The sequence below is a fragment of the Pteropus vampyrus genome, unplaced genomic scaffold (assembly GCF_000151845.1).
Source record: "Pteropus vampyrus isolate Shadow unplaced genomic scaffold, Pvam_2.0 Scaffold19, whole genome shotgun sequence".
NCBI classification, from domain to species: Eukaryota; Metazoa; Chordata; class Mammalia; order Chiroptera; family Pteropodidae; genus Pteropus; species Pteropus vampyrus.
The window spans coordinates 8,233,874-8,246,373 of record NW_011888800.1 but is presented as its reverse complement, the minus strand read 5'-3'; the positions used below and the strand labels follow the sequence as shown (position 1 = coordinate 8,246,373).

Here is a 12,500-nt window from a genome sequence, read left to right as displayed (position 1 = left end):
AAAGACCATCACATTTACCATATAACTTCAACACTTAGATCTATAATTAATTTAGTTTAAATTAGCAGCTTATTGTTCTCAAGTTTTTCATTTGGATTTTATCTCAGAAGCTACTCTATGTTTCTGTCACATGGTAACAAAACAAAGTATAGTGATTTTCCTATTTTTGGAAGAGAGAGAACAGGTGTAACTTTTTTTTGTTTTACAGATGCTATAAATAATCTGGTTCTTTCTTGCTCTCTGATCTTTCATAAGCAATGAGTTGTTGGAGCAGGAGGCAGGTGAACAGGAGAAGGATAATTGGGAAAAAGATGTTAGTATAAGTAACTGTGCGTTCTGATGACTAGATCAATGTGACATCAAGTTCCAAAATGGGCTGAGCTTTGTAGCTTTGGTCTCTTGCTTCCCTCACAGAGGCCTGGTGCAGTCTTCATTTTGAGAAAAACTACTCTACTTTGAGTATAAATGCTCTTGTGAGCTAATGTTGTCCATATGGTTAATTTTACTGTTTGGAACTTGTTACTGAATTTAATTACTCTTCTTTCAAAATTTTAAATTCCTTGATGGACATCCAGAATAGTTAAAAACAACAACACAAACCTTCTCCAGCAAAAAGCAAAAAAAAAAAAAAAGAAAAAAAAAGAAAAATACTAGTATTCTCTAGCTACATCAAAGGATAAATAATATTTCTTCAACTTTATATATTCTGAGTCATGACCAAAGTGAATATATTTTATAATCTAAGTGTTAAATGATACTGTTTTATAAAGCTACTTTCACTTTGAATATCTGTTTTATAAATCTTTAAAAATCAGTTTCTTGCTAGAAAAATTATCTTAACAAGTTGCACATGACCAGTACCTTATCCAGTAGACTGCTTCTGCTCCCTTTGACAGCAGGTGTAGATCTAGAAAGAACTGTTTTGTTCTCTACCCAGAATCTTTTATGCATGTCTCAAATAGAATAAAGGCTGACACTTGCTTTTGGAAAGTGTTATGTTTATCAGTCTAAATACTATTACATGCTATGTATTATAGATACTATTTTCTGTTAAACTAAAGATAAAGTTATCAGAATTATAGCCAAGATTAAAGCAGATATCTTATTATGAAATCGTTTTTATTATTAAAATCTAAAAGAGCATAGCAACTATAAGAGTCAAAAAAGTCTGGGCCATGAATGTCCTCAGGTGATATAATTGCTTAGATCACACACACACACACACACACGCACACACAATTGCATGTAAAACTGGTGAAATTAAGTTCTGTGGATAGTACCATTGTCATTCTCCTGGTTTTGATATTGTACTCTAGTTACTTAAGATATTACCATGGGGGCAAACTGAATGAAGGAGACTTCTCTGTATACTATTTTTGCAGTTTCCTATGAATATTTAATTACAACTGACCCTTGAACAACAGGGTTTGAACTGCCAAGGTCCACTTATAAATGGTTAGGAATTTACATATGCGGAGGGCCCACTTAAGTTATACACGGATTTTTGACTGAGTGGCTAGCACCCTTCTTAACCCCTGAGTTGTTGAAGAGTCAACTAGCACCCTTTGAGTGGCTAGCACCCTTCTTAACCCCTGAGTTAGTGAAGAGTCAACTGTATTTCAAATTAAAGGTTTAAAAAAAAGGGCTAGGCCAACATTTTCAGAAATGTAGATAGTAATAAAAATATGTAGCTACCTTATAATTTAAATAAATCCTTTTGAAGTGTTTTGAGAAAGGAAAACCTCTGAGAGGTGCCTAGGAAGAGCTTATCAACCTTAAATTTCACCACAAGACTCTACCTGTAGGTGACACTGTCATTAGTTAATGGGTAATTACGATAGCAGCATCAGATTGGATAAAGAAGAGCCTTTGATGACTTTATAAATTATTGTCACAATAATGCACACAGCAATGTCACAGTAATACCTGGATACTATTATCCTGGTCTTACAGAGGCTTAGTTTAGACATGAAGCCAGGGAAAACTAGTGGTGCCAGAAGTAGTATCTGAACCTATATATATATGACTCATTTAAAAAGGCCCAGATTCTTCCTCCAGTTTGCCATCTGCCTTCCTTGGAGAGGTGGCTACAAACACAACAGGCACTGTAAAGTAAATACTAATATGACTGGTTAAGAAAAATGCAGTGAAAGAATAAAAAATTATATGAAGAATTATCTGAAATTATTGTTGTTAATTAGTAGGATCACATGATCCTGACATAAGAACGCAAAAAGTATCTTTATTAGAGTGTTCAGATTATGTTAAGCATTTTTTAGCAAGTTGAGAAAACAAATGAAAGCCATAAATATACACACCACTGGTAAGCCTGAGACTAAAATGTGTATATCAAGCCAGCCTTTATACTGCCACAACATCGCTAAAAATATGATAGAGAGGAAATTCAAAGCCAACGAAGTTTCATTAATCTTGTTACTATGCTTTCCAGGTTTAGGAATAGAAAAATTTAAACAGAGATTACATCAAAATGCAGCAGGCTTCCCTCTTTTTGAGGACTTAGAGCTGTTTTAGGATCCCCTGACTCTGATAACATAGGCGTTAAATTTTTCAGAGAGCAATGATAGGCCGCTTATGAAGCAAACAAATAAGAGGCTGAGCTAGAGCATTAACAAGGGGGAACCTCCCATAAAACGGGTTGGGGAAGGTCTTTCTCTAAAGCTGCCATTTAAGCCAAGTCCTAAAGAGTGAGACGGCATTGGCCATGTGAAGAGCAAAAATAAGAGGAAGAATGTTATAAGCAAAAGGAAGAACTTGTGCATAGGCTCTGATTTAAGAAAGGAAAGAAAAGAAGACAAGTGGCGAAACATAGTAAATAAGGGGAGAGAGTGGTTCAAAATGAGATTGGAAAGAAAGGTGGAGACTAGATGATGCAGGGCCTTGTAGTCCTTGTTGAGGACTTTGAGTTTTATTCTAAGTGCAGCAGGAAGCCTTGGAAATCTAACACACAGGAGCATTGTGATCCAGTTTATGTTTTAAGATGATTATTTTTGCAGTCTTGTGCTTTCAAATGAGGCAGAGGAACATTAGAGACTACTTAGGAAGGTATTGAGATTGGCTGAGCTAAGCCTTTGAAAGAAAGAAATATAAAAAAATTAATGTCTTAACATTACAGAGGTTTATTTTTTGGTCATATAGCAGTGTAGTTAAGTTGGGCAACTCTCCTAGGCAACTCTCAAATGGTAACTTGAACATCCAGCCTCCATCCATATTTTGACACTGCTGTCTTTAATACATAGAAAGAATGGGTGTGGATATTTGCTTAGGGGTTTTATGACCTGGACTGGAAGTGATCTAAACATTTCAGCATATACCGCTGTGGCCAGAACCCATTCACATTGGCTCAATTCTGACTTCAAGGGATACTGGGAGATAGAGTCTTCCCTCGTGGGCAGGAGGCAAAGAACAGTGATGATCTTGACTAGGATATAAGCAGTAGAGATGGAGAGAGGTAGATGAATTCTTACTCTACCCCCTTTAATTGTCTCCTTTCATTCCCTATTTTACTTAAATGACCCAGCTATATTGGGCACCTCAATGCAGTCAAATGGGACTACCAGCCCTTCTCCCAGCATGCCCTGCCTGGAACGCCTACGTTTCATAAACCCGCTTATCTTGTGAAATTAAAGCCCAACTCAGATGCCAGCTTCTTCAGTCTCCTCTGATTCCTTTGTGACAAGCGATTTCTTCTGCTAAACTCTTACAGCAGTACTTTGTTTTGCCTCTTTCCCAGATAAGTTAGTTCCTTTAGAGCCAGGGCTTTGCACATTTATCTCAGTTTCCTCAAGAAGTTAGCACAATGATACACATTTAATAAGTCTGCGAAATTCAATTAAATCTGCTTAATATAATGTTTGCTTCTTTTCAATGCAAACTCTCTGAAGACAAGACTGTGTTTTGTTCATTTTTGCCTTCCTAGCACCCAGGACAATAGGCATTCAGTGTATGTCTGAATCAGTGAATGGGTATTGTTATAACTATAGAACAAGTAGAGTCACAGAACATTTCTGTTTACTTGACTCACTTAAATTCAGCTGTATATGCAGGAGATAGAAATTTTTTAATATGTATGTGATTTTGCCTGCCTTTTGGCTCAGTTAACCATGCATGCCCTATGGCGAGAGTGAGGGTGCATTGCCCTTGTGAATCTGCTATTCCCTCAGGCTTTCTCTCATTGACAGCAGTCCAGTCATCCAGAATCAGACTGCACTGAGCATGATTCTAATGTTTAAAGGAGTAGTAATCTTTTGAGAACAATATAACCTCTAAATGCAGCCAGCTTACTTCATTTACATTCATCTGAAGAAATAAAAGTCTATTTCAGATGTTGGAGAAAAAACTTATCTAGGTTATGCCTAGTGCAACTACTGTTCTGTACTTTATGGGTATTTTAACGGGCTTTCAATGATAATTTCAGCTATATGCTGTTTTTGCCTTGCCTGCTGACTGGCTGTAAGTCTTCTATGATGGAAATAGCGCTGCACTTAAAAGATCAGTTTCAGTTGATTTGCCACATACCATTTGTGTGACCTTTTAATGGCTGTTTTCTTATCTGTGAAATGGTAAAATTACCCACCCCACAGTATTGTTAGATTTTAATGAGATAATTGTGGGAATGCTTTGTAAATTGCAAAGCATCATGTAAACATAAGTTGTATTACACATACTCAGTGACACTGCATTTGCTTATAATTATCTCACTTCATTCTTGTATTCTACTTAACATTACTTCTGTGTTAATAGAAATTCTATTTTCTTTATGCTGCTCTGTCCTGTTAAGGCAGAAAGAAAATGTTGCTTACCTTTTCAGTTGGCCTTGTTAGTGATGCAGAACAGGGCAAATCTCCCAGTCTCTGACTATAGCTTGATTTAACACTTTAGTTCTCTTCTCTCCTACCTAAATTATTAGGAGGCATAGAGAAGCTTAGAACAATGCCACTTTACCTTATGGGCTTACAGCACATGAAAGAGAAGACGTTGGTATTAGGCAGCACTGTTGGCTGAGCAACTCTGCTGCCTTACACTGCTTCAGGTCCCCTGGGGCAGCCGACCAGGGGCACTCGTGAGTTGTCCTCCATATCTTGATATAAATGGTAAAAACAGCTAAAACTCTGGGCTTCTTAAATACAGTCTTTTTATTTGATCTCTCTCTTATTTTCTGGTTCTGTTCTCCAAAGGATGGGTGCAATGCAATTTCTCTCCTCACTCCCCCGCCCCCGCCCCCATCGATGCTGTTAAAAATTCCTGGAAAAGGAGAGAAATCTAGAACACGTACATTTCTTTCCCTCTATTGTATTTGTTTATCACGGAAGTGAGTCAATTTCTTTTGCAGTAAATAATCTATCTTTGAATTAGCCAAGCCAGCATTACCATTGTGCTCTGCTGGATAAGTGCTTTATTGATCCATGAATTTACCATTTATTAACTGAGAATTCAGATATCAGGATTCTCAATGAGTCCTCAGCATCACATTACAAATAATTATTGTTTTTGCAAAGTCTGGACTTTGTCTGCATTCTCTTTGAGAGGACAAACTGGGATTTCATATGGAGGTAAATATGATAAAGCTATTGATTGCTTTTGTGTTAAAGATTAGAGAAGAGAAGGGTGCTTCCCTAGGGCATTATGTCTATGTCAGATGACTGATTGCTAGAAAGAATAAGGATATTTCTGGTGGTGGGAGCTAGCACCAGGCATTTTTGTGGAGTACACATGCTTACGTGTGTAATTATTTTAGATAATGCATTTTTGTTAGTTAAATTTTTTTCTCATTATTAAAAGTAATATATAGTTATTATAAAAGTTTGGAAATTACAGAAAAATGAAAAATCTAAATTATTCAAAATCTTATTACCCGGATATAGTACCTGATGTTTATATACTTTTTTTTTGTCTTGAATAATCTGCTTTAGAAAAATCATTTTATTGTGTATCTCATTAGAATTAGGTTTAAAGAAAATGGACTATCTCTTATTTATAAGTGCAAGAAGAAGGGAAATTGACACAAATAATCCATGACAGTAGCCAAATAAAAAGTAGTATTGCATTTTTGCTTATCCAGACCTTTCTCACATCCCCCTCTCCCCCCAAAGTCTTCTTTCCCATTTTCCTCCCCTTTCCTACTTTCCTTTAAGGAAGATTCACCTTTTAATGACGTTATGCCCCTAGTATTTCTCACACTAGTTCACCAGTCTCTCCTCTCGCAGCGAAATATGAGCATGTTTCTCAAGAGGTCTGGACACAGTCTGAAAGTGTCGGCCATAAGTCTAAGTTTTTTTGCATTCTCCTGATTTATCTTAAAGGTTCATATGAATTTTTCTTTATAACTTCTTTGCATTTACTGCATTATCAAATATCATGTTAAATGTGTTACCTCTGAGTAAAATTTTTTAAGAAGCTGTGCCACATTTATTAGGTGACTTTAAACCTCTCTGGCATGTGATCGCATCCCTTAGTGGTACACGTTACTCTATTTTGAGAAACCTAGATTCTTTAGATGAGTTCATATTTTCTAAAAATATGTTACTAAACAAAATATGTATGCTAGATTTTTAGTGATTCTCAGTGGAGAGATATGGGACACACCTTTCTAGAGGGAAAATGTCAGAATCATCTAAAAGGTTTTTTTCAGATTTTGCTCTGCCCCCTTTTCAGTTTGAGAATTACCACCATAGTGAGTTCCTGTTCTGATTAAAAAGTGTTTGATTGAAAAATGTTTTATTCCTCAATTGTATTGAGTAAAAAAAAAAAAGATAAGGACTACCAGTTTTCTCTATATATACAAATATGTACACGTGTGTGTGTGTATGTGTGTGTGTATGATTTACAAGGTGACTAGTTTATATTGTTCTCAAATCTATTTAAACGAAAATTGAATTCGAGTTTTTTGATTTATTTAAGCCAAATGTGGTATAATGAATCCAGTTACCCATCCCTATGCCTGCTCCAAAAAGAGTTCTCGACTTGTCCTGTTTCTGTAATGTGTCAAAGATTAGAATTTAGAGCCATGCTAGTCCTGCAGTAGAAACTTATTTTGTTCTTTAAAGTATCTACAAAGCTCTAGCTAGTCTGACTTTTCAGTGCCTCAGTGCTTTTTAGCTTTCCTTCTGTTTGTTTTGTTCTGTGCCCTCCATCCTTCTGTCTCCTGCTTTTGGGCTCTAGTGATCACAATCATAGTAACAAACTTTCTTACTTGAGGCCCAATGGCATATGCTACATTTTCTAAGACATACAATACTATGATAATTATAAGAAGGTAGGTAATTCCATGATAAAAGGACACCTGGCATAAAAACTGTTTAGGATCATCCTTATTGCAGCCCAGTTCAGGAACAGCGTTTAGCAGTAGCTGTCTGAGTGCTCATACTGCAAGGCAGTTGCCGCCTCATTGGCAGGGACTCTACCTTTCAGGAAGCACACATCTTGCTCTGTGAGAACCTCGATTTCTTGAGTCAGGAGAGAGATCTAAGGTCTGCCACTTCAATTCTTATATGCTGAGACTCAATCTATCTTTCTCCTCTGTGTTTTCAGTAGTCCTCTATCTCTAACAGTTTGGGGAAGTCTAAGCTATAACTTAGGTAACTTAACATCAACAAAAATATAACCAAGATGAAGATTCTCAGGTTTTACAACTGTGTCTTTTCCAATACCTTTTATGTTTCTAGTTTCCTTTTCTACATTTATAATTTTTTCTTTGGGACTTAAAGATAGTGTCATGTGAATCAGTAAATATTATTACAAAGAAACATTTATTCTTGAAATGTTTTAGAGTAATTATTTAAGGATTCTGTACTCAGAAATTCAACATGGGTTGGTTTTTTTCCCCTACACCACCAAACAATTCTCTGATACCAACTGGATGTCCTACAATTCAAATTGATTCTGACATGATCTACCTGGAGACAGTGAGCATGAGATTCCTCAGGTTAAGGATTCAGCCCCACATCCTCTACTTCAGTTGCCAATCACAAGTCCTGGTTGTCAATTGTACTTCTGATTGACTGGATATAAATAAGAGGTTCCCACAGTACCCTGCTTGGGTTTGATTAATTTGCTAGAACAGCTCATAGAACTCGGAAAACCAGTTTTCTCACTAGATTACTGTTTATTACAAAGGCTGTAACTCAGAAACACCAGATGGAAGAGATGCGTAGGGCAAAGTATAGGGAAAGAGCGTAGAACTTCCATGCCCTCTTTGAGGGAACCACTCTTATCAACTCCACCGTGTGTTCACCAACTCAGAAGCCCTCGAAACCCTGTCAGTTTGGGTTTTTATAGAGGCTTCATTATATAGGCATGATTAATTAAATCATTGACCATTGGTGATTGATGCAAACTCTAGTCACCTATCCCCTCCCCTAGAGGCCCAAGAGATGGGACTGAAAGTTACAACCCTCTATTCACAGAGTTGGTTCTTCCAGTGATCAGCCCTCATCCTTAGGTACTTTCCAAAATCACCTCATTAACATAAACCTAGTTGTGGTGGGAAGGGGCTTCTTATAAATAACAAGACACCCATGTCACTTTTATGGCTCTGAAGTCATTCTAGGAACTGAGGACTAAAGACCAAATATTAGAACAAAAGATGCTCCCATTGCTCTTATCTCTCAGGAAATTCCAAGGGTTTGGGGAGCTGTAAGCCAGGAACCCTGAAGATATATATATGTGTATCTTATAGATCACGATATTGCACTCTTATATATAAGGCATTGTGTTAGATACAGTGATAAGTAAGATCAGATATATACCAGCCTCTTGGAGCTTACTGTCTGGGTGAAAGAGAGAAATCAATCAAATAATCAGAAATAACTATAAATTTACAATCAATAGTGTTTGGCTCAATCTTCTTATTGAGACAATGTGTTCACTTGGCATCTAGAACACCAAACACTTGGTTTTCCCACTTCACTGGTTTTTTTTGCTAAGTCCTTTTTTTCTTTCCATCTAAATGTTGGCGTGCCCTAGGCCTTGGCCCTTGGGCCTCTTTGCTACCTACTCTTACATGATCATCCAATTTTAACTTTAAATGATACCTATTAATATCTATATGCTGATGACTATCAAATTTGTGTTCTCTATTCCTCCCTAAACTCCATAAAAATTTCAATATCCCAATCCTCAAACCCACTGCTTTTCATCTCAGTAAATGGTACCACCATTTACCCAGTGGCTCAGGACAGAAATCTAAATTATTCTTTATTCTTTTTTTATTCTCACGGCTTTCATCTAATCCATCGGTAAACTCTGTTGGCTCTACAAATTATATCCAAATCCTGTCACTTCTTATCACCTCCACTGTTACCATGCTGGTTCAGCATCAGTAGCCTCCAACTGGTCATCTGTTCCTAGCACCCGCATCTCCATCCCTGTTCATGGCCTCTGTTCTCCACTTGAAAGTCAGAGTAATCTTTTTAAAGCCTAAAACAAACCTTCACAAAATCTTCCAGTGAGGAAGTGCTGATTTCAGGTCTGGAGTGGGAAATGTATAAGATGAATGTCTGAGGATAGGATACTAACAGAGTAAGAGAAATGATGAAGAGAGAATGAAGCCATAATCATAAAACTAAAAATGGCGCGTACTGTCAGGCACAGTAAAGGGAGGTCTTTGTGAGATCTTCTTCAAGATCACGTCATACTTTTGGAATTTAAAGACAAAAATAAATGCATATAAATGCATAATTTATATTATGCATAATTTCATAATGCATAATATGAAATTATTATCTGATTTATATTATGCATAATTTCAGTTATTTTTGTTTTTAAACAACACAGAGTTAAAAAACTTTCCAAATCTACAAAAAAATTAGAGGAAAGCACAAAGAACTTTTGTATACCCCTAAACCTAGACATACCCACTGTTAACACTGGTCACCTATTTAAGTTGAAGCATATAAAAATGCCCCTTTTTGACAAAAAGGATTACATAGATGGTTGAAACTTAATAAACACATGCATACAACACACATTTTCTATTGCCACATCATCTGAAAGTAGGATTTAGATGTGACGCTTTATTACGTAGTTTCCAAGAACAAAGACATTGTACTACAGAACTACAAACCGATGCCTCAACTGAGAAAAATCAGCTTAATATCATCATTCACGTATAGTCCATATTCAGATTTCCTTATGTATATCATCAAGTTGTTTATTTTTTTAATTATACTACAAAATTAATTTATGAATCTGGGGTGCTTTCTCTTATAAAATAAAGTGACTGTGTTTAGTATTGGCTCACTCTAGTTTTTTTTCTTTGTGGTTTAGCTTCTTACATCTGTGTTTGACAACAGCATCAAAACCTTTGGAGTAATTGAGAGTGACCCTTTTGACTGGGAGAAGACTGGAACTGATGGCTCCCTAACAACCACCACTACTTCTACCACCCCTCAACTGCATACCCGCTTAACCCCTGCGGCAATCGGGTATGTCTTAAACAGCTCATTTAGCAGTCTTTCCTGGATGCGTTATATTAGCAGAAATTATTTCATCCAGATTCCCTCAGATTACCAAATGCTAAGACATAGGGAAAAGCCTATGGATTTCTTGAATTAATATTGCTCATGTATATGCCTTTGTTCAGATTTACTTTTCTTAAAAAGTATTTGTAGAACATATTGTGAAACAGGAGCTTAGAGCTTGTGTGACTTGATGTCAAATTTACAATAGGTTTTTTTCAAAATGAGAAGGGGCATTCGTTACATTTACTTCTAAAGAATATTTGGGACTCTGGAAAGAATGAGCCACAATTACATGTAACTATACTGTGCTTAAGTTTATTGGAAACAGGTTATGGTGTATTTCCATATTATTCTTGGTTTTTTGTTTTTAATGTTTTCTCTACATGCATTTAATGCAATTGCTTTAGTTTTTTTAAATTTTTTTTTATGGGGGGGTGGGGTGTGTTTTTTTTTTCCAACCCATTTTTACCTGGTCTGGTTGCTTTAAACTGGTGTTTAAAAAAGTCAATAGGAAAAAATCCTCAGAAAACGTGAGCTAATTGGGACATTTTATCACTAATCCATTGCTTTGATTTTATATTGAAAGATGGGGTCACTAGAGCTTATTGAATCAGAAAAGCTCACCATGGACTCATATAACTAGACATATTATATGTCCTCGATTAGCTTGTCTAAGAGTTCTTAGATGTGGGACCCTGACTAGCTACATCAGAATCAATATAGACGTTTATTTAAAATATCTATTTGTAGGACTTTCCCCAGACTTACGGAATCAGAATCTAGGGATGTGGCACAGAGGTCCATATGTAAAAAATGTTTCTCATGCTTATCTGAGTTTGGGACCCATTGCTCTAGTCCAGCTACCCCATTTTACAAATAAGGAATAATCCTAGCGCTGAGTGAATCATCTGATTTTAGATAAATATTAGTCACAGAGCTTGAGCCCTTCTCGAAGTTTTGATTCTTGTTCTAGTGCTTTTGTCCTCCTCCTCTGATTGTTGTTAGTAGATAAACCTCAAAATTACAAATCAGGTGATAGGACTTCAAGATAGCTAAAGTCAATGAAGATAGTATAAGTTCCTATCTTCCAATGTTTCCTCCTAAAATAAGACAGAATAACAGGAAAGGAAAAATAAAACTACACCAAAACCATGTCCTCAAAACCAAGGATCTCCAAACTTCAAAAGAACTAAGTAAAAAGAGAAAAACACCAAGTCCTTTTATGGTATCTCTTATGGTCCTGTCTCACCCAACCCTACCACAAGGCTTTATAAAGGCAGATCAGTAAAAACTATAAGGTAGAGGAGAATTGGCAATGGGGCTTAAGGTTCATCTAAAACCAACAACAGAAAGACTAAACGCATCCTAAGAACAAAGGTACTAAAAAATATCCAAGTAGATCAGATCATGAACTACAGGGAGGTAAAAATATGTATGATTCAAAACACACAGCTTCTGGGGAAGAAAAAAGACAAAAAAAAGGAAGAAGTGGCCCTTTGTCAGTTGAGTGGTAAAGGACAAAACATCTATTTGGGTTCAATCAGTAGAGAGAAACTACACAGTAATTTGAACAGGGAAAGATGATACAAAGAATTATTACCTGTAACATGGAATTGGAATAGCATGGGATTGACTGGTAAGAAGTTGAAACAACTGTAAAGAATACAGGAATAGCAAAAATAAAGTATAGCTGATATTAAGCATCCAAGCAAAGAGCTCCCCCAGCCCTGACCCCAGGGCTGACGTCCTGACCTTGTTGAAGAGGGTGTGTTCATCCTTCATTGGATGGCAGGAAGTTGCTCTGATGCCACACTGGTAGAATTTGCTAAAAAGCTGTTATCTGGAACTGGCTTGAAATCTGCCATCTAGGGTGCCAGAGAAAGCTATTTATTGGGGTTATCTCACCAGGCACACTGCTAAAAACTTCCTTCCTTCCTTCCTTCCTTCCTTCCTTCCTTCCTTCCTTCCTTCCTTCCTTCCTTCCTTCCTTCCTTCCTTCCTTCCTTCCTCCCTCCCTCCCTC

General features: G+C 36.7%; 1 protein-coding gene and 1 long non-coding RNA gene across 4 annotated transcripts in view; one reads left to right on the top strand and one right to left on the bottom strand.

Annotated features, from left to right (window-relative positions):
* TTBK2 (tau tubulin kinase 2) overlaps positions 1-12,500 on the top strand; it is a 117,752-nt gene that overhangs the window by 81,003 nt on the left and 24,249 nt on the right. For all 3 annotated transcript variants that reach the window (XM_023527798.1, XM_011354980.2, XM_011354981.2), the window contains one exon: positions 10,285-10,442. In XM_023527798.1, the coding sequence (XP_023383566.1) occupies positions 10,285-10,442 (158 nt within the window). The remainder of the gene's footprint in view (positions 1-10,284; positions 10,443-12,500) is intronic.
* The window catches only part of LOC111736287, a 28,249-nt gene that overhangs the window by 15,532 nt on the left and 217 nt on the right, over positions 1-12,500 (bottom strand). Inside the window, exon 2 of the long non-coding RNA XR_002779154.1 lies at positions 12,231-12,343. This is a non-coding gene — a long non-coding RNA (uncharacterized LOC111736287). The remainder of the gene's footprint in view (positions 1-12,230; positions 12,344-12,500) is intronic.